This window comes from Diospyros lotus, chromosome 14, assembly GCF_014633365.1.
Source record: "Diospyros lotus cultivar Yz01 chromosome 14, ASM1463336v1, whole genome shotgun sequence".
Taxonomy (NCBI): Eukaryota; Viridiplantae; Streptophyta; class Magnoliopsida; order Ericales; family Ebenaceae; genus Diospyros; species Diospyros lotus.
In genome coordinates, this window is record NC_068351.1 from 11,345,125 (window position 1) to 11,364,812 (window position 19,688).

The window sequence follows — 19,688 nt, forward strand, 5'->3', positions numbered from 1 at the left end:
TATTACTTAATTAAATCCTTTATTTGATGTTACTTACCTTCAATAAAATCTAAATGACAAACAAGAGCAAGAACAAAATTAGAAATTGAAGATTTAACATATTATTAACAACTTCCTAGCATTCTTGTGTTATTTACAAAGGTAAGGATATATAATTTTGTGACCTGAAAACTAGTTAGTCTTGTCCGAAACAGGTATGAAATTGGCTCTTTCAAAAAGTTTTTAAGTATTAAAATGGTAAAAAAGATTAGAGGCATGAAGAAAACTTATAACCACACTACTCCTAAAATATATACCAATTATTAATATGTACCTTTAAACTCATTTTGGTTGGTTGGTCTTGATGTTTTTTTTTTCTTAGTGTTTGCCTTTATTTGTTATTATTGCGTGTTATTGTAGAATTGTTTTATATTAATATTATGGATGACACAGATTAATAATATTGTAGTATTAATATTATTAACTAAATATTGTCAATGTTGTTACTAATACAAAGTCAATGATATTGGTTAATTATAAATTTTAAAATTTTCATAATACTAATATTATTGTTATTATAAGTCAATTATATATCATTATAATTGCTATTTAATTATATTGCCATCGTTATTATTAGTACATTCTAAAATATTTTAAGTTTTTATTATTTATGTAAAATTAACATAAGTACGATTAATATTGATTTTGACAAGATTAAAAGGTCTTTGTAAGAAACTAGCGAAGATATATAAATATATATATGTATGTATATATATATATGTATATTTCTGCTAAGAATAGCAAGGATATTTTAAAAAGTCAATACAAATTTAAAAAAATCAGGAAAAAATGTTTAAGGGTTGATTTTTCACAAAATATATATTTTAACACTGTAGTTGTATTTTTTTTATTTAATTACTCAAATTTTTTGTTATTTTAAATACACCTCTAAACTTACAATTTCGCGTCAATTATATTCTTGAATTTTTTTATTATTTTAATTACAAGTTTAAATTAAAATAAGAAAAAATTCAGGAATAGTTTTGAAATAAAAAAAATTAAATATTTGAATAGGAAAAACGTAAAAATATAAGGGGTAAGATACGTATTTGGCCGCTGATTTTTCTTAATAATTTTGCAAGTTAATCATGCATTGGCATTGCATGCGTGAGAAGCACACGATCAACCCTCGTATTTTATATATTTTATTAATGTGAGAAATAATTAATATATTAAATCGCATCCTTTTCTCTGCAGTTAGCTGACAATTCCCTGTTTGGAGAGCAGTTGGAAAGCCGGAACGAAACATCGCGGGAAAGGTGGGGGCCGGTCTGACGTGGACCCCACTTTTTGCCGGATGTTCTTTTCTCTTTTTATAAAATTCTATAAACACCCATTTTAATTATTTTCTATAATAAAAAAGCTAAGTGCCTGAGAAAATATTTTTTAATTTTTGAAATTTAAATTTTATTGATAATTTAATTTCTAATTAACAATAAAAACTCATTTGTTTAATTTTTCAAATTAACTATGAATTAGAAAATATTAGAAATATATTTTCTAAATTTTATGTGAAAGTGAATGTTATTACTTTTCAGAATATAAAATGTTAAAGGATGTTTAATTATAAAATTAAAATTATAAAAATTAAGAAATGTTTTTTTATACCTGAACAGGCCAAGCTTTTATCTTTTTAAATATTGGGAATTTTTTTTATTTTATTAATAGTAACATTAAAATTTAATTTAATTTTTTAATTTGATTTTTTTTTTCTGTTGATAAAAACTGTTAAAAGTTGGTATAGCGTGGGAAATTATATTAGTTACATGACATCTTAGATTAATACTGTTGATGTTTTCTAAAGAAATATGTTTTTAATAAAATTAAAAAGATAAACTATATACTAAGTTTATAAATGTATTGAGTTCTTTTTTATTTCATAAATGTATAAAGTTTATAAATAAATAAGTTGCCCATAATTTTTACAAGCACACATATATATAATTATCTATTTTCTTTACCTATATAAATATTTAATTTATTCACACTCTAAATTATTTCTGTTAAAAAAATTTTATTTGATTCCCATCATGGTATTATTTAAGGTTTTCTTTTTTGCTAGCTCTTTAATTAGGGGTTAGTTGAGAGAGCCTTCACCTTTTAGTTTCAATTTTCTTATAATTTAATTTTGATTTTTCATTTTAAATAAAAATGACATATTGATTAACAACTTTGCATTATTTGCAATTTTGCATTTATTTTTTGATTTTTAATTTTTCATTTTACAGTTATTTTCATTAAAGATTGAAAAACATCAAAAATTACCAATAACCAATATGACAAGTCATCAACACAATTATTGACAACTCTCATATTTGTTTTTGGGTAGTCACCACTCACAAAATAATTAGTGCTAATAATTGCTCCAATAACTATTGATGGTAGAAACTTCAAAAATTGTATTTGACCGAAATAATCTTGCATTCAAATCATTAAGAGTTATTGACGATCAAAAGTTTTAAAAGTTGTAGCCAACCGAAATAATCTTCTAGTAGAATCATTAATGGTTATTGACGATCAAAAGTTCTAGAAGTTATATTTGATCGAAATAGTTTTGGAATAGAATTGTTAATGGTTATTAGTAGTGATTGAAATAAATTTAAATAATAGTTTGATTAAGTTAGGTTATTTGTAGTAGTGAGTGTTGAAGGTGAGCCAAAAAATGAAAATTAAAAAAAAAAAATAATATTTTTGCAGTTTCTAAGTTTTTTTAAAATTTAAAAAGTTTTAAGATTAAAACGAATGCTATTATCTTTTTATTTTTATTGTCAATAACCAAAATATGATTGTTGATTCTTTTCTATAGAAGGCGCAGCCGCCCGATCCCAATTAAAATACCTACCGTGGGGCCCCCACCCAACGCCCTCGAGCGTCCGATGAAGCGGCGATGAAACACATGCCCTACAGTCAACGGTTTTGCGAGCGACAGCTGCTGCTGATTATTACACGCGATACTTAATGACAAAAATGCCCCTGGAGATTGGGTAGCGGCTCAGAGTCCGGATGCTTCAGTACTGCTCGCCCACCACCAGTTCATGTGAAACTCCAGACGTGGCTTCACCTCATTGGTGTGCCCCTTTAAAGTCAAACTCTTCAATTTCCATTTTTAATTGGTAGACTTCTTTGATTCCCTTCTATAATCATCTCCCATTAAGTAAGAATCACTGCCTTAATTAATAATGGTTTTGATCCCTTAGATCCTCGCCCATTCATCATTTGTATTTTATATATGGTCTTTTTCAAACTTATGTAGAATTAATTGTAAATATATGTATCTATGCTCTTTTATTTTTTTATTTAAATAAATATATTTATACCGACAAAATTAAACTTTGCCAGGGTCAATTTTTGTGGGTAAATTAAACAAGAAAATTTTTATACAAACACCACTTTACAATATATAGTTTTGAACAAAAATGTATAAAAGGGAAAATTTTGGCTTCGATTATATAAAACAAAAAATTGATGTATATATTTTTATAATTTTTTCATTGTCCAAATTTGTGTATAGAAATTTTATATAAAGAAATAGTTAAGAAATAAAAGAGAAGTAAATATTTAAATTTTTAATATATAATGTAAATTAACAACGTAGATTCCATGTTATATGCCCATCATATATAGTTTATTTTAATAGGCCTGAAATGATGTGTTAGCTAGGCCTTAGAATAATATGCATGTAGTGTAATTATTAAGGAGAAATTAAGGAGGAAGGTAATTAGTAGCCAAAACAAGTATATATGTCGTTTTATGAAAGGTAATGAAAAGCTCAATCAATTCAAGAGAGTTATCTCGTAGATGTGTTGAATTCCATTGGCCGCGGAAATTATTGCTCGATCGACTATATATCGTACGTGCATCGATCCCATGATCCAATTGCGACAGTGATGATCGATGATGAACAACAATACAAACAATATTGTAATGAACTCAAATCCATCAAACATATGCTACCGCCATCACAGCACACAACTTTTAAGGACGTCCCCCCCCCCCCTCCCCCGTACGTACGTGTAACTTAACTTGAGTTAGATCATATTTTTGTATTTTTATTTTTACTCTTCCAACTCATAGCAAAGTACATATATTGGTTTGATTAAGGTTTGGGTTTGTGTGTGTATACATATATATATATATATATATATATCAACTCCGTTATCCAAAGGTAAGGTAAAAAAACCAGAGTTGCGAGGACATGAAGGTCATTTAAGGAGCAAAGAATAGGCAACTTAGACAAGGAATTGAGGAAGAAGCCAGAGGAGAGGCCAGCTTCACAAAGATAACAAGCGGTTTTCTCGGTTAGAAAACAGCTTCCAGCAGGTCTAGAGCGGTTTCGCCGTTTGGAGAGAAAGAGAAGATGAGTTGAAGTGGATATCTTAAGACCGCTTTATCTGAATATACTTGGTTTACAGAAGGAAAGTCCTCCGGGAGCTTAAAAAAGCTTTGTCTTTTTGCCTTTTTTGCATTCAATTCGCTTTCTCTCTCCTCTCAGTTTTGCTCCACCTAGCAGCGCCCCTCCCATTCCGACCGACTCACCCCGGATCATCCCCCCTATATGATCATGATCCAGACGATGATCAGACGATGATCCTTAGAGCTCAAAATATAAGGCAGTTCCGGCAGCGGCAGCGGCAGTAGTACTAATGGCGTTCTCGAGAGCTGTTGTTGAAGCGGCCGAGGAAGAGAGCAGCCTTCTTCTGGGTTCGGCTAATTTCATGGCTTCTTCCGAGAAAGTGAGTGCCCAGGCGGCTGCCCAGGTGGTCCTTGTTGAGCAGCAACAGCAAGTTCAGGAGCATCATCATCTCCAGCATCACGTTTCTTATGGAGTGATGCAATCGGCTTCATCATCATCCGCCATTCCTGGCAACTTCGCGTAATGTTTTTCGCACAATCTAAAGCGAGCCAACAGATTCCCATTTCGGCTTGCTTTTGATTGACTGTTCTATCAAAATTAATTTGTTCTCCTTCCTCTTTTTTTTTTTCTTCTTTTTTGCTAAGTAGTCTTCTTCTTCTTCTTCTCCCTTGTCAATTTGATTTTGCTTTTGATTTTTCGTTTGCTTTTTCGAGCAGAAGCAAAGATCCTGCAGGGAATTATGATTTGGGTGAGTTAGATCAAGCCCTCTTTCTATATCTTGATGGACAAGATCCATCTGGTTTGCAAGAGCCAAGGCGTGAGTCTCTCTCTCTCTCTCTCTCTCTCTGCAAGACGAGAGTTTTTTTTCTTTTGATTTTATGCTAATTTTGGTTGGAATTCTTTCTGGGAAAAAAGGTGTTTAGGTCATGAGAAAAGTATGTCGAACGGATTAAATCTGCAGAGATGTGCCTTCTTTGACCAGATCCTTGCACAGAAAGCTTTTTAAACTTTAATTTCAAGAAATTGTTCCTGGGTCCTTTTTGATTCAATTGTTTGCTGTTCTTTGGAGTTGAGAGTACTAGACCGTGACATCTAACAAACCCTGCTCATGAATTTCTGATTGTACTGAAAATGATACAAATCGAGATTCGTGTTTTTCAGCCTTTCCGATTCGGTTCTTCCTTTTTCCTGTCTGGTTTTGCAGAGCGCTACAAACGCATGACCAATCCAAAGATTCTTTCTTTCTTCTCCCATACCCCCCCCCCCCCCCCCCCCTCTCTCTCAGAATAATAACTATTTCGTCTGTTGAACAACTCTCTCTCTCTCTCTCAGAATAATAACTATTTCGTCTGTTGAACCACTCTCTCTCTCTCTGATCATGACTGCTTTACGAGGATTCTTTTGTGCAGAGAATTCTGGGATGAGGCCTGAAACTTTGAACATTTTCCCTTCTCAGCCGATGCATGTAGAGCCATCAGCAGTCAAGGTAACTAACAGTCTATGATAATACTTAATTGATTGATTGCTAATCTTAACTAATTATGTCATTACTATATAAACTTTTTTAATGGTTTATTCCGTATTTGGTAGGCAAATGTTGGGTTAGTTTCTCCAGCAATGTCTGGTTCAAAGAGGCCATCTGAGCCGTCCATGGAGTTGTCCATTCCAAAAGAAAATGTCACCCCTGGCCATGAACCACCAAATAAAGCCACCAAGGTAATTAAACAAGTTGTTTATACACACACACACACACATATCTATTTGAATTTCAGTAGATAGCTTCTCCTAATCCACTGAGATCTGTAGTGTTTTTTTTTACTTGTTATTAAAATGTTTTGAACTCATTCCTGTTGCTTTCATTGCCGTGGCAGCGAGAAGGCAATCGCAAAGGCACAACTTCAGGTAATTCGGCAGAGCAGGAAGTACCCAAAACACCAGACCCCAAGGTTGCTTCTTACTTCTCTTTATTTAGTAATCTATACACTCATAAGCTTATATATATATATATATATATATATATATTCCTTTCCTCCATCTCCTTCTTGATCTGAAATCTGTCGCGATCATTTCTGTGCAGACACTGAGGAGGCTTGCTCAGAATAGAGAGGCAGCTAGGAAAAGCAGGCTCAGAAAGAAGGTCAGTCCACATATATATGTATATATGTGTATATATACATTTTTGGGAAGTGGATTATACCAGAGATATAGTGAGAGAATAAGTGACCTTCACAAGACGCAAACTCGATATCTCGAGCTTACCTATGCTATCATCTCCCACTGGGCTACGTACAACTCTAGCAGTTATAAATACTCAACATGTATCACTGATCTTCTCCCTCCAAATTAACGATGACATTCATATATAGCTCTGCATGTTCTGTAATTGTAGGCTTATGTTCAGCAGCTGGAGTCAAGCAGGATCAGGCTTACTCAACTCGAACAAGAAATCCAAAGGGCTAGAACTCAAGTGAGAACTACACTGCTCATAAACTGAATGTTTCTTCTTCAACTAGGTGATGGCTACTGTATCTTCGTTACATGCCAAGCAAGCTAATTAAGCTTAATTTTAAAACTTGATTTCTCCTTCAGGGTGTTTATGTTGGGGGAGGCGCTCTGCTGGGTGGTGACCAGGCCTTTCCTGTCGTCAACAACATAAGTGCAGGTATCATAGATGTAACGAATCCATTAATTATCATCGACTGCAAGTTGTTGGCGTCACAGTATTCGGTATGTTTATTAATTTGTACATGTTTTAGATGCTGCTGTCTTTGACATGGAGTACACGAGGTGGCTGGATGAACACAACCGGCTTATATGCGAGCTCCGAGCAGCGATGCAAGAGCATATGCCGGAGAATGAGCTTCGGATCTTCGTTGAAAACTGCCTAGCCCACTTTGATGAGTTTATAAGCCTCAAGGGCATGGTGGCCAAGTCCGACGTCTTCCATCTCGTCTCTGGCATGTGGAAGACTCCGGCTGAGCGGTGCTTCATGTGGATGGGAGGCTTTCGGCCATCTGAGCTCATCAAGGTATCTTTAATCTTCCAAACCCTAGTTAACATATCAATTCAATCATGTGAACCATACAAGAAAAGTTTTCAAGCCCAAGCTACTAGGATAAGTGTTGGAGCAAGAAAAGGATAAAATTGATGAGATGGGTAGAGATTTGTTGAGATACTGCACGAGGTTCACATAACCACATATATGAAACAGTTAATAGTGCAATGTGGAAGTTGAGTGTGCGATGGGAAAGAAGATGATCTCCAAATAAACATCAATGGCTGACGAAATATATTGGATATGGGGTTCCATTATATGGTCTAGAATTAGGTATTATTCCAAACCCAGACATAAAGCCATGTCTGGTACTGCAAATTTTGGGAAATAATATATATATATATATATATATAATAGAGAGAGAGAGAGAGAGAGAGAGAGAGAGAGTATTTTCTTGCACGGCTCTCTATTTTCCTCCTGTGTCTTTTATCTCTCTCTCTCTCTCTCTCGTTGCTTCATTCACAAGACAGACAAACTCTCCTTGTGTTCATCAAGGAGACATATATATATATATGTGTGTATAACATTTGAATGGTGCATGGTGTCTGTTTGGGCAAGATCATTGTGAATCAAATCGAGCCGTTGTCGGAGCAACAGCTGCTGGAAATCTGCGGGCTACAGCAGTCGACTCAGGAAGCTGAGGAAGCTCTGTCCCAAGGGCTTGAAACTCTGAACCAGTCTCTCTCGGACACCATTGCTTCCGAATCACTGATGAGCTGCCCTCCCAACATGGCCAACTACATGGGCCAGATGGCTGTTGCCATGAACAAGCTCTCCACCCTTGAAGGTTTTGTCAGACAGGTACTTATTCTTAATTTTGTTCTTCCTTCTTTTTATTTCTTCTGTGGCTGCTTATGATCATGCAAGAAAATGAAACAAGCATACCGATTCATACAGGTCATTAATATATCTTAATAGGAAGATGATATACACACATATATATATATATGAGTGTACTATTATATATAGTATATATGTAGTGTGGTTTGGACTGATGGGCCCACGAACAGTGCAAGAATCTGATACTGACCAGGTTGGGAAACCTACTCCAACCGATGACCTACTCCCCCAGCTCATAAGGTCTCTTATGCACCAAATGCATTGAAACTGCCCCTTAAACTGGGATTAGCACTCCCACTTCAATAGCCTAGTCGGGACCGGCCATTGAAATTATCATAGGTACTCTTCCGAAAGTGTTAGTGAAAGATAACTCTTAAATTCAAGTAACCAAGTTAGAGGCATAGGAATTAAGCACCTAGTGCATAAACATCTAGAGAGATAGATGGACCCCATTGATATCTACATCATAGAGATCTCAAGCTCACGTTTGGCTCTTGATGTTATGGTCACGGCCATTTGACCTTAGAGCCAACATGAGACCATCCCACCAGTAGCTACAGCTAGTGTGAATGTGAAGCATAGATGACTTATGCTGTCATCTGTTGACTTACCACATAGAATATATATATATATATATATAGCTAAGTTATCGTCTAATTGTACTAAGCTTCATTGGTTTTGTTTAGCTTGGGCCGGGTTCATGACTTCATGTTAACTTGCTTGTCCTTATTGATTTTGTCCATGCTCAAAGTTGAAAATCTTGCCCATTAGCCCTGCGTTATTGTCAAACTTCTATCCCTATTGTCATCATTATTTCTTCTCAATTTCATGTCAAAACATTAATGTAGAATGAAGACCATATGACCGAATCAATTCATCGATTTGCCCCTATTTTTCACGTTATACAATTCCACATAGAAACTTTCGAATAGACAAATTAAGTATGGATAATTAATTAAAATTTTATTCATCATATTACATTATTCTTATGAAATAAATTCTTGTACAAAAATTTTCAATAAATATCATTCTCATGTTTAAATTCTAGAACAACAAAATGGTCCCCACAACTATCAACCAGAGTGAAGAAAAGAGACTACACATTTCACTTTCATGATCCTTAAAATTCTTTTACCCCATTTGACAATTTAACTACTTGCTACCGCAGACAACTTAATTTCACAAAGTTGAGTCGATTTCATCAATCCCCTCTATCCTTCCATATCGCCATCAAACCATATAATAGTTAAATGACAGGAATGCCCCTCAAATTATATATATTTCACTTCTATGTACGTTTGTTACAAGTTTCCTTGGTGACTTTGTATAACATCGATCTCTCCAATATGTATTGTCTTTTGATTTGCATGCACTTGTAGGCAGATAATCTGAGGCAGCAAACGGTTCATCGGCTCATCCATGTCCTGACGACCCGCCAGGCCGCAAGGTGTTTTCTGGCAATTGCTGAGTACTTCCATCGTCTCCGTGCCCTCAGCTCCCTCTGGCTGTCGCGCCCCCGTCAGGAATAATTAAGAAGGAAAACTAAATAGAAGAACTAAAACAAAAGACAGTGCTAGTTAATTATGTACCTTATTAGTATCTTTAGCTAGTATGCTTCCTTAGACATATTATATTATTATTATTACTATTATATGTGGTTAAGTTCTCTTATATTTTCCAGTTCGTTTTCGTGATAAATGTATAGATCACAAAATTGAGATAGAACCAGAACATATATATAACCTAGAGCTAATTAATCTTTCTTAATACTCTGCTGGTTAATTAATTTAATTTCTTCTTTGAATTAACTAATTTTGGAAAGGAATGATTTCATTTCGCAGCCATTTCTGACTTGGAGATTAAATAGAGTTATTGCAGGTTGCTAATTATCAATTAAGCTGGGAGAAGACAGCTTTGAGGAAGAAAAGCAAGGTTCAAGGGTTATTCTTGCTAATTAACAAGCTGAGATTGACTAATATTATTAGGAATACAAAATATTTAAATATGAGTAAAAATTGGTTAGGTAATGTTATCTCTTTCTTCTGCGGTTGGTACTGGTCAGGGCTCTAAATATTCTAAATTCTTAAGTTCAACAGAGATATCTTTCTTCTCCTTCCTCGCCTCCTCCATCTTCTACTTAATTATTCTTCTCTTAATTATATTTCTAATGGTAACTTCTAGTTGTTTGACTTCAAGTTTAGATATTTTTTAAATGTATGATAAAGGAAAATAACATCGTGTTCATATGCTAGTGAATATAAGATAGCTTGCAATTAGCTAGTTCTACAAATCATCTTTTTCTTTTCTTTTATCTTTTGTTTTGTTAAACAGAAAATTCATTCCAAAAACCAACGAAAGGAAAAAAGGAGTTGGGCAGGCAAGGCAGGCTAGACCCAAAGAGATATAAGCCAACCAATTTGCAGCAGAAACAAAACATGGGATTAGGTTACAACTAACATAAGTTGAAGCCATCGGCAAAGGAGCTGTCTGAGTAAAGGACTAAATGACCCGAAGAGGGTCGTGGACCTTAATAATTAATTAAGACGACTATGAAAACCGCTTTACATGTTTTTCCAATAGCCAAGTGAAGAGAAACTAAAGAGGCCAGGCTGCACAATATAATGGAAACATAACAAAGCCCTAAACACAAAATCATATCCCATGAACCATAAAGCAAAGGAAACGAAGAGAGTACTCCTGCAAGCATAGAAACAACTAACAGAAAACACACATATAAGAAGTAGGCCTGTCATCTTCGTTTCTGATCAATTACACTTCTCCACCACTATTCTTTCCTTCTATGTTTATCCAACAACACTAGAAAATTAAAAAAAATAAAAATAAATAGACGCATATAATTAAAAACACACAACATTTCTTTTTTCTATAACATAAAAAATAGACCATTGGCGTCTACTTATATTCCATTTTTAATATATAAACATATAAGTATTGACATTATACACCAACTGGGATGCCATGGTGGTAAAGATATCATTTGTGCAGGAGAGAAAAAATTGGCCGCAAGTCACGGGATTCTCCGGTTTGAGATGATTGGGGAGAGCAGAGTTAGTCGAACAAATTTGACAGTGGTATGTAATGTAATTGGCTTGACATCTCAGTGAGTCTTACCTTAAATTTTATTAAATTAGTGATCATCAGTGTAATTTATTCGGAATTAAGTTTAGATGAGCTGTTTCTTTTTAATTTGCATTGCAAGCTCCACTGGGAGATAATCTTTTAATTTTAACGCGGGCTTGGCCCAAAACCCTCTGGCTGGCCCATCTATACGACAAGCACTCCATATTTTTAGGACCCAGAACAGAAGCCCGTATGTTCAAATGAGATTCAGGGTGAAGACCGTAGACGGGTTTGGCCCGTATGTTTGAGCTTATAATAGCTACAGCCCCGCCCCAGTGAGGCGGGGGCCATGGCACCCTCTACCTTTCAAGATTTTTTTTAAAATTAAATACACTATAATTTCATACGTCACATTTAGAATTTACGTATAAGTTTTATAAGAATAGTTCTCAATATCTTATACTAAAAAAAGAAAAATAAATGTAATAATTTCGTAAAAGTAAAGAAATAGAATTTTTTTTATTTTAATTTTACCGTCAACATTATATTTTATTAAGTCTGCTAATATATGTAAATACATATAACTATATTTATACATTAACTCCATTAATTAAGTAGATACATATAATAATTATACTTTAATTCAAATTTTACACTTCAATTGTCTCAAATGCGGGAATGGCCCTGACTTTTAATTTTAAATTTAATTTTTTTAAATATAATTAAAAATAATATATTATTCTTCATCTTTCAATTATTTTATTATTTTTAGTTTACCTCAACTCAACTATTTATCAAATTTTGTTTGGATGTTTATTATTTTACATTGGAAATTAATTTTTTTAATATAAAACATTTCACAGAATTATTTTTTTAGTTTATTTTTTAATATTTATTTGTATTGTAAAATATTTTTAAAAATTAGTTTACATCTATATATGTGTGTGTATGTATGTGTATATGCACGTGTATATATATATATATATATATATACATGGAAAAAGGGATTCTACCGCTTGGTAGAATCCTTTCTCTACCAAGCATATATTTCAATGATATACTAGTTGTTGATTATATTGGTGGCAAAAACATTCGTCTTCTTCTTTTGCTATCAAAGCATCCGTTATGTGGGTCGATCCATGTCATGCCGGCCCAAGGAGGGTTAGGCAGCAAGGCCTATAGGTACCTGACAAACATGTGGGCCAGCCCACAGACTAGGTCTGGTGGACCTGACAGGCATACTTTTTCTTTCTAAATTTAATAAATAAAAAATATACAAATTTCAAGTAAAAAATTACAGAAGATATACAATTTAAATATATGAAAATTTATTTATTTTCTGTACAACAATTTATAAAAACTAATTATTTTATTTTAATTATTATGCAGAAAGGGGGTGGCAGGCCAGGCCCGGCCCGGCCCGACATCGAGCGGCGCTAGGGTTTTAATCGCATTCCACCTTCAGATTCTGTGTTTTCATCTGAAGCCGAAGGCCGACTGCAGAAGCAGAACTCCATAGCTTCCATCAATGGCTCCCAAGGCAGGAAAGCGGAAAACCAGCCGTAACCCAGATCTCATTCGCGGCATCGGAAAGTTCTCCAGGTCTAAAATGTACCACAAGCGTGGGCTCTGGGCAATCAAGGCCAAAAACGGCGGTGTTTTCCCCAAGCACGACCCCAAGCCGGCTGCTCCTCTGCCGTCCGAGAAGCCGCCGAAGTTTTACCCGGCTGACGACGTCAAGAAGCCGTTGGTGAACAAGCGGAAGCCCAAGCCCACCAAGCTCAGGTCCTCATATACGCATTTATATATTTTGTTATGTTTTTTTCTCTTGTTCTTTGCTCGTAGATCTTTTAAGTATTTTTTTCCGATGCATTTTTCTTTTGTGTTTTTGATTTGATTATCTTTGTTTTATGAGGTTAGGGCACGCATTACACCTGGGACTGTTTTGATCATATTGGCCGGGAGGTTTAAGGGGAAGAGAGTTGTTTTTCTGAAACAGCTGCCATCTGGGTTGCTTCTGATTACTGGTGAGTTTTGTTGTTTCATTAAATTTATGGCTTTTAGGATGAAATTGTACTGAAATAATAATGATGTGGGCTGTCTAATTGCTTCTGTTGTTTCTTCTTGGTGAGAATTGTGTTATCATGTTGTTGTGGTCGAAATTATGGAGCAAGCAAGATGCAGAGTTTCTAACAAATGTAAAAGCTTCATTGTTATCATTCTTGTTTTTATATGTCTGTCATATGATATTTGCCTTCTATATTAGCTTTATTGTGTTAATGGTGGTAACAATCATTCATGTTTAATATATTGTTCAAAATGAAAGACATCTTTTAGAGTTACATAATGCAATAAATGATAAACGGTTTCCTGATTTATGCCCTTGATTTGAAGGTATTCATTATGGTTAGCTAACGCCATCTTAGGGTATACAATAGTTTTTGCAATCTAGATTCTAAAGCGACATTAACTTAATGAATGACTTATAGGTCTTGATCTGAATATAATCTATAAAAACGTTGTTATGCTTCTCTTGAAACCTAGGAGACATTTGAAATCACATTGCAATTCATGTATGCTTTACATAAATCATTTAGGAAGGAAACTCCTTTCAAATAAACTGTGGGACTGAGTGGCAGAACAAAGGAGGGCAAAGAATAGTTTGAAGAGTACGGACTGGTTAGAGGGAGAGAAAGATGAACTGTCAGTAGAAAGTTCACTTTGAGAGTCAAATTAAAGCGCTTGAAGCCATCTGGAGAAGCTAGCAGGCCCGCTATCTTGAAGAGGAGAATACCAACAGAACAATGAGTAGGAGCAAAAGCTATGCATAGAATAGCTTTGCAAATGTTACTGATTAGGTATCAGTCAATTAGCAAAGATTGCAATTCATTTGGTTTCTAATGTTACATTTATTAACTCTATGAGTCATTAGAGCCATACAATTCTTGAAGGCCCGTTACAGATTCTTTCCTTTTGGAATAATGAGTTAATTTCTCTAACGTTTTCCTCTTAAAATTTGAGTTTGCCATACCATTATTTCATTCCTATCATATTCTTGTGTGCACAAGGTGAGACTTATCGAGATTGTACTTGCCTGCTAAACATGTGTATTAAGTAATATTTAGTTGCCTCAACCTCTCTGTTTTTACCTTATTTTCCTGAATTCTGCTCTAAATGATTGAATCCCCATGTCACAACAGGTCCATTTAATATTAATGGCGTTCCTCTCAGACGTGTGAACCAATCTTATGTCATTGCAACTTCAACCAAGATCAACATTTCTGGGGTAAACGTGGAAAAGTTTGATGACAAGTACTTTGCAAAGGCGGTAGAAAAGAAGACGAAGAAAGGAGAGGGCGAATTTTTTGAGGCAGAAAACGAGGTTTGTTTTACCCTTAATTCTCTTGCATCATCATCTGCCTAAGGAAATAGTAGGTTTTGCTCAGGTGAAATCCAATTTTATGTACTTCACCGCCTCAAATTGCAGGAAAAGAAGACACTTCCACAGGAGAAGAAAGATGACCAGAAAACCGTGGATGCGGCGTTGGTGAAATCCATCGAGGGAGTCCCAGACCTGAAGACCTACCTGGCTGCAAGGTTTTCGCTCAAGTCAGGCATGAAACCTCATGAACTGGTCTTCTAGAGGGAAGCTCCTCCTTGTTGCAGAACCCCTTCCATCTCATCTATTATGCGACAGTAGTGGATGCATTTTCTATAGTTTACCATGCAGAACCTTAATTTTGCTGTGCTGTTTATGGAGTTACCCATAGAAATTCCTTCTGTTAATTTTATGATTATCTAGTGATCTTATTATTATAGGCGGGGTGGATTTGTTTTTGTTGCATGATTTAGTGACACCCTCGTGGGTCCTTTGGTTATGGTTCTGAAAATTGGTTCTTGGTTTTGAAATCACCGTTTTCTTAAAAAAAAAAAAAAAATTGAATGAAAAAGAGTACGAGAATATTTATTCTTGTTCCATAAATAAATGAGATTTAACCAAAAAAAAAGGAACTTGAAGGGCTGGTCTACAACTCAGCCGACCACTTATAATGTCAGAAATGGCATGAGAGGGTACATTCATTCATCAACAATAATTTTTATAGACCGAATGGTGAGGTTTATAAGCATTTTTATCAATTTTATGATATGTTTGGTATCAAATCTTATACGGGTATAATTTCTCGTAGCCTCTTACCTATTCTTTTCATGGACGGAAAAGTGGGTAGGTTTTAAGTACTTGCATTTGGTTGGTTTTGTGAACTGAATTGACTGGGTTGGCTTCGAATGGTTGCAATTAATAGTACGAGTTGCATTATATGTAATATTTTTTTTTTTGTAATTGAGAAATTTATAAAATAGAAAAAAAAATTGTACGCAAGTACCCCTAGTTCATACTTCAAAAAAACAATAAAAACAACACTAAGGAAAAACATAGATAGGTATAAAAGCTTGGAAGGTTGTTAAAATCGAAATTTTAGATGAAATAAGGGGAGAGTTTATAAAATCAAATTGTAAATTTAGTTTGTAAAATTATTTTAAAATTAATTAAAAATATTTTTTGATTTATATAAATATATATTTATAATAACATAATTTTATAAAAATAAATTAATATTAATTAATAACATAATTATTAAAGATTTATTCTTTTTTATGAATAAGATGCATGTACTATTTCAAAATAATTTCATCTATCAATTTTAAAAATATTAAATAATATAAAATTTTTAAATAATATAAAATTTCTATAAATAGGGTCGATACAGTCTCTTAAGTTGAATTGACGGCGACAGTCACAACATCAAGTAATCGAAGCTGTGACTGTGCTGAATCAATTCATGTTGCATGGAGAGGAATGGTAGCATTGAGTAGGCAAATGTTGATTTGATTCAATTTGTGTGTGTGTGTGAATTGGATGGCGTCACAACTAGGGATGTCAATTGTAATCGAAATCGTAGGGAATCGAATCGAAACCAAACCGGTCAACGCAGTTAAAAACCGTTTGACTGGATAATGGTTTGGTTCGGGAAAAAACAGAACACTGTTTCAACGGGTATGATTTAGTTATGGTTTTCACTAAAATCAAACCAAAACTCGAATCGAAACCGAACCGAATGGTGGGTAACCGAACCGAACCGAATATATATATAATATAATATGTATAATATGTATATATAATATATATTATATATAACCCCGCCCACCTGAGCCCAGCCCACCTAAGGCTAGCCCACCCCAGCCCAATTGCCTTGCTTGCAAACCCTTCTCCCATTCTCTTCTCCTTCCTCTCTCAACCTCACTTTCACTCTCTCTCACCCTCACTGCCTCTCGCTCGTCTGCCCGCCCTCGCCCTTGCTCTCTGCATGTCTTTTGCTCTCGCTCGCCCTTGCTGGATCTCTCTTGCTCTTGCTAGGGCTCTGCCTCTGCTCTCGCTTGCCCTCAATCTCTCTCACATTTTCTGCCTCATTTCTCTTGCTCCTCCGTGCGAACTCGCCAATCGCCCTCGCTCTCTGCATCTCTCTTGCTCTCGCTAGGGCTTGGCCCCTCTTGCTCTCGCTCGCCCTCGATCTCTCTCACCCTTGCTGCCTCTCGCTCTCTGCCTCATCTCTCTTCATATTAATTTATTTTTTATATTTATAATTTTGTTAGATGGAGTTGGCTCATTCATTTCAGATGGATATGCATCAATTTACGAAGAATATATTAATGTTGTTGATGAAGTGACTGCACTCTCACCCTGCAATTAAAACACAATAAAAACAAATCATAATAAAACTTTTATATTTTTTTTATTTTAGTGAGAGGTTTATACTCGCCAGTGTACGAGTGCAGTTGTAGTCCAAATTTATATTTATATTTTCTGGATGAATCCAGGTCGTCCACCGAGAGATTTATTTATGGCAAAAGAAAAAGAATGTCACACACACGCACACGCATTTGGACAAATTGACAACAAGATTTTTTATGGTTTTGTTTTTAGACAACAGATACTAGAAAATAAAGTAAGGCAAAAATTGAAATAAACATTAAACGTAAAAATATGAATTTGGATAGTGCTTGAGTTAAGACAATTTCAGTACCAACCCGTTGATTCCCAAATTTTAGCATAAAAGATTAGCAACATTAATTTAATTTCAGATATGAGGATTTGTTATTAAATGCAATTAGAGATGATGATAGTTCTAGGTTAAGCAATCCCCATACATGATATGCGGGATTCTAATTTAAGCAACTACCATAAATTCAATTACAATTAATATACAAAACAACTAAATTAATCATCCGGATTTGGGTATGATAGCGTTTCCAGTTCTAGTAACTCTCATACATGGCATGAAAGCTCTAAGTTAGGCTTACGCTCCAATCCAAACCTAGTGATTTTTTAATAATTAATACACACTCATACTGAAATTTAAATTAATGTTACTTATTTAAAGCGCAGCTTTCTTTGGGAATAATTGGCGTTGGACACTGTCCTTGCCTTAACCCAAGATTAGATTTAACTACTCATTTTTATTTGAAAGTTAATTGACATAAATTTAAATGATGTAATTTAAATAACAGAATTTAAATGACAAGAAATTTAAAGGCATAAACTAACCGGCCATTTAGGCGGTGGATAATTAAATGACAAGAATTAAAATTACAGAAATTTAAAGGCATAAACTAACCGGCCATTTAGGCGGTGAATAATTAAATGACAAGAATTAAAATTGCAGAAATTTAAAGGCACAAATTAACCGGCCATTTAGGCGGTGAATAATAAAGTAATAATAAATGACATAAGAATTTAAAAGAAGAAAGGAAGGAAGTAAGATCACAAGAGAGAATACTAAAGAAAAGGGGAAAGAACAAGAACAATTCTCAAAGAGAGAATTATAAGGAAACAACTAAACTTTGATTCAAGAATAATAATCACACTTACAAATGCAATCAAGTGATCTATTTATAGGCCACAAGATGCAATACAAACCACACAATTTCAATTATTCAACTAGACATAATTATATCTAATGGGCACTCACACACTTAAAGTTAAATGGATTTTAGCTATAATACACACCTAATATTAAATGGATTTTAGCTAAAATACATACCTAATAAAGCATTCATAAAGTTAAATGGATTTTAGCTCTAATATCCACCTAATAGTTAAGTGGATTTTAGCTAAAAAACACACCTAATAAAGCTCTCACAAAAAAAATAAAAATAGATTTCTATAAATTGATTTTTAATCTTCATTAGGATTAAAAATAATCCTTGGGCCTTCTCCAAATAATATCTTCCATGGGTTGCTCAAATTGGGCCTTAATTCTTCATGGGCTTGAATTCTTCATGGACTTTAATTTTTCATGGGCTTGATTTCTTCATGGAATTGAATTCTTCATGGACTTTATTTTTCCATGGGTTTGATTTCTTCATGGACTTGAATTCTTCATGGACTTTAAGTCTTCATGGGCTTGAATTCTTCATGCCTAAAAAAATAAAAATAATTTAATGTTATTAATAAATTATATATTATATATATGTATTACACATGGCACATATATATATTAGATTATATTATATATATATTAAATGCATGCATATAATGATATATATGTATTATATATAATTTTATATATTATTATTATTTACTTTAGAACTTCATTTCATTCATCTTTCAATTTAAATTTACATATAACCATAAAATATATATTAATATCTAATTTAAACCATATTTAAGATCGAAAGAAGGGTATAATTATAACAAAATTTTTACAAAATTAACCACTAATCATGAAGGTATTGACTTTCGTAGCTAATTTTTTTTAGCTTAAATTACAATTTAATTATGCACATATTAATTTATTGATCTTAACAATTGTAGGTTTGGAAATGTGATTTTATATCCAATAAGTTTTGTAACTTTATGCAAGAATAAGGTAACTTTATTAGAATTTATCTTTATTTGTTGTGAAATTATCAAAAAAATTTATGAATGCTATTTGTCTTTGTTTGTTGATATGGATTAAACTAAAAAAATCATGGTTAAACCGAAACCGAATGGTTTGGTTATGGTTTTAAATTTTTAAAACCAAATGGGTAATGGTTTGATTTTGGTTTTAGTAATTTAAGTTTGGTTTGGTTATGGTTTTGGCAAAAATCGAAACCAAATCGAACCATTGCCAACCCTAGTCACAACTCACAGTTGCTCAGCCAAACTAATAGCCCAACTATTGACGTTCGGAGTTAGTCAACGTGATTCGTAGACTCGCAATGAGAAAAATAAACACAAATACAAAAAGAAAGAACAAATGAAAACAAATAATAAGTCAC

General features: G+C 33.9%; 2 protein-coding genes across 2 annotated transcripts; both read left to right on the forward strand.

Moving 5' to 3' along the window:
• The first annotated feature begins 4,246 nt into the window (after positions 1–4,246).
• LOC127790612 (bZIP transcription factor TGA10-like) lies at positions 4,247–10,055 on the forward strand. Its single transcript, XM_052320190.1, has 11 exons — positions 4,247–4,912; positions 5,110–5,210; positions 5,803–5,879; positions 5,984–6,109; positions 6,265–6,339; positions 6,471–6,530; positions 6,783–6,860; positions 6,983–7,055; positions 7,150–7,421; positions 8,007–8,249; positions 9,668–10,055. The coding sequence occupies exons 1-11, from the start codon at positions 4,683–4,685 to the stop codon at positions 9,815–9,817; spliced, it is 1,485 nt and encodes a 494-aa protein (XP_052176150.1). The 5' UTR covers positions 4,247–4,682; the 3' UTR covers positions 9,818–10,055.
• Positions 10,056–12,832: 2,777 nt separating this feature from the next.
• Positions 12,833–15,213, forward strand: LOC127790613 (60S ribosomal protein L6-like). Its single transcript, XM_052320191.1, has 4 exons — positions 12,833–13,154; positions 13,290–13,396; positions 14,570–14,751; positions 14,857–15,213. Exons 1-4 carry the CDS (start codon positions 12,898–12,900, stop codon positions 15,010–15,012), a joined length of 702 nt encoding a protein of 233 aa, XP_052176151.1. The 5' UTR covers positions 12,833–12,897; the 3' UTR covers positions 15,013–15,213.
• The last annotated feature ends 4,475 nt before the right edge of the window (positions 15,214–19,688 follow it).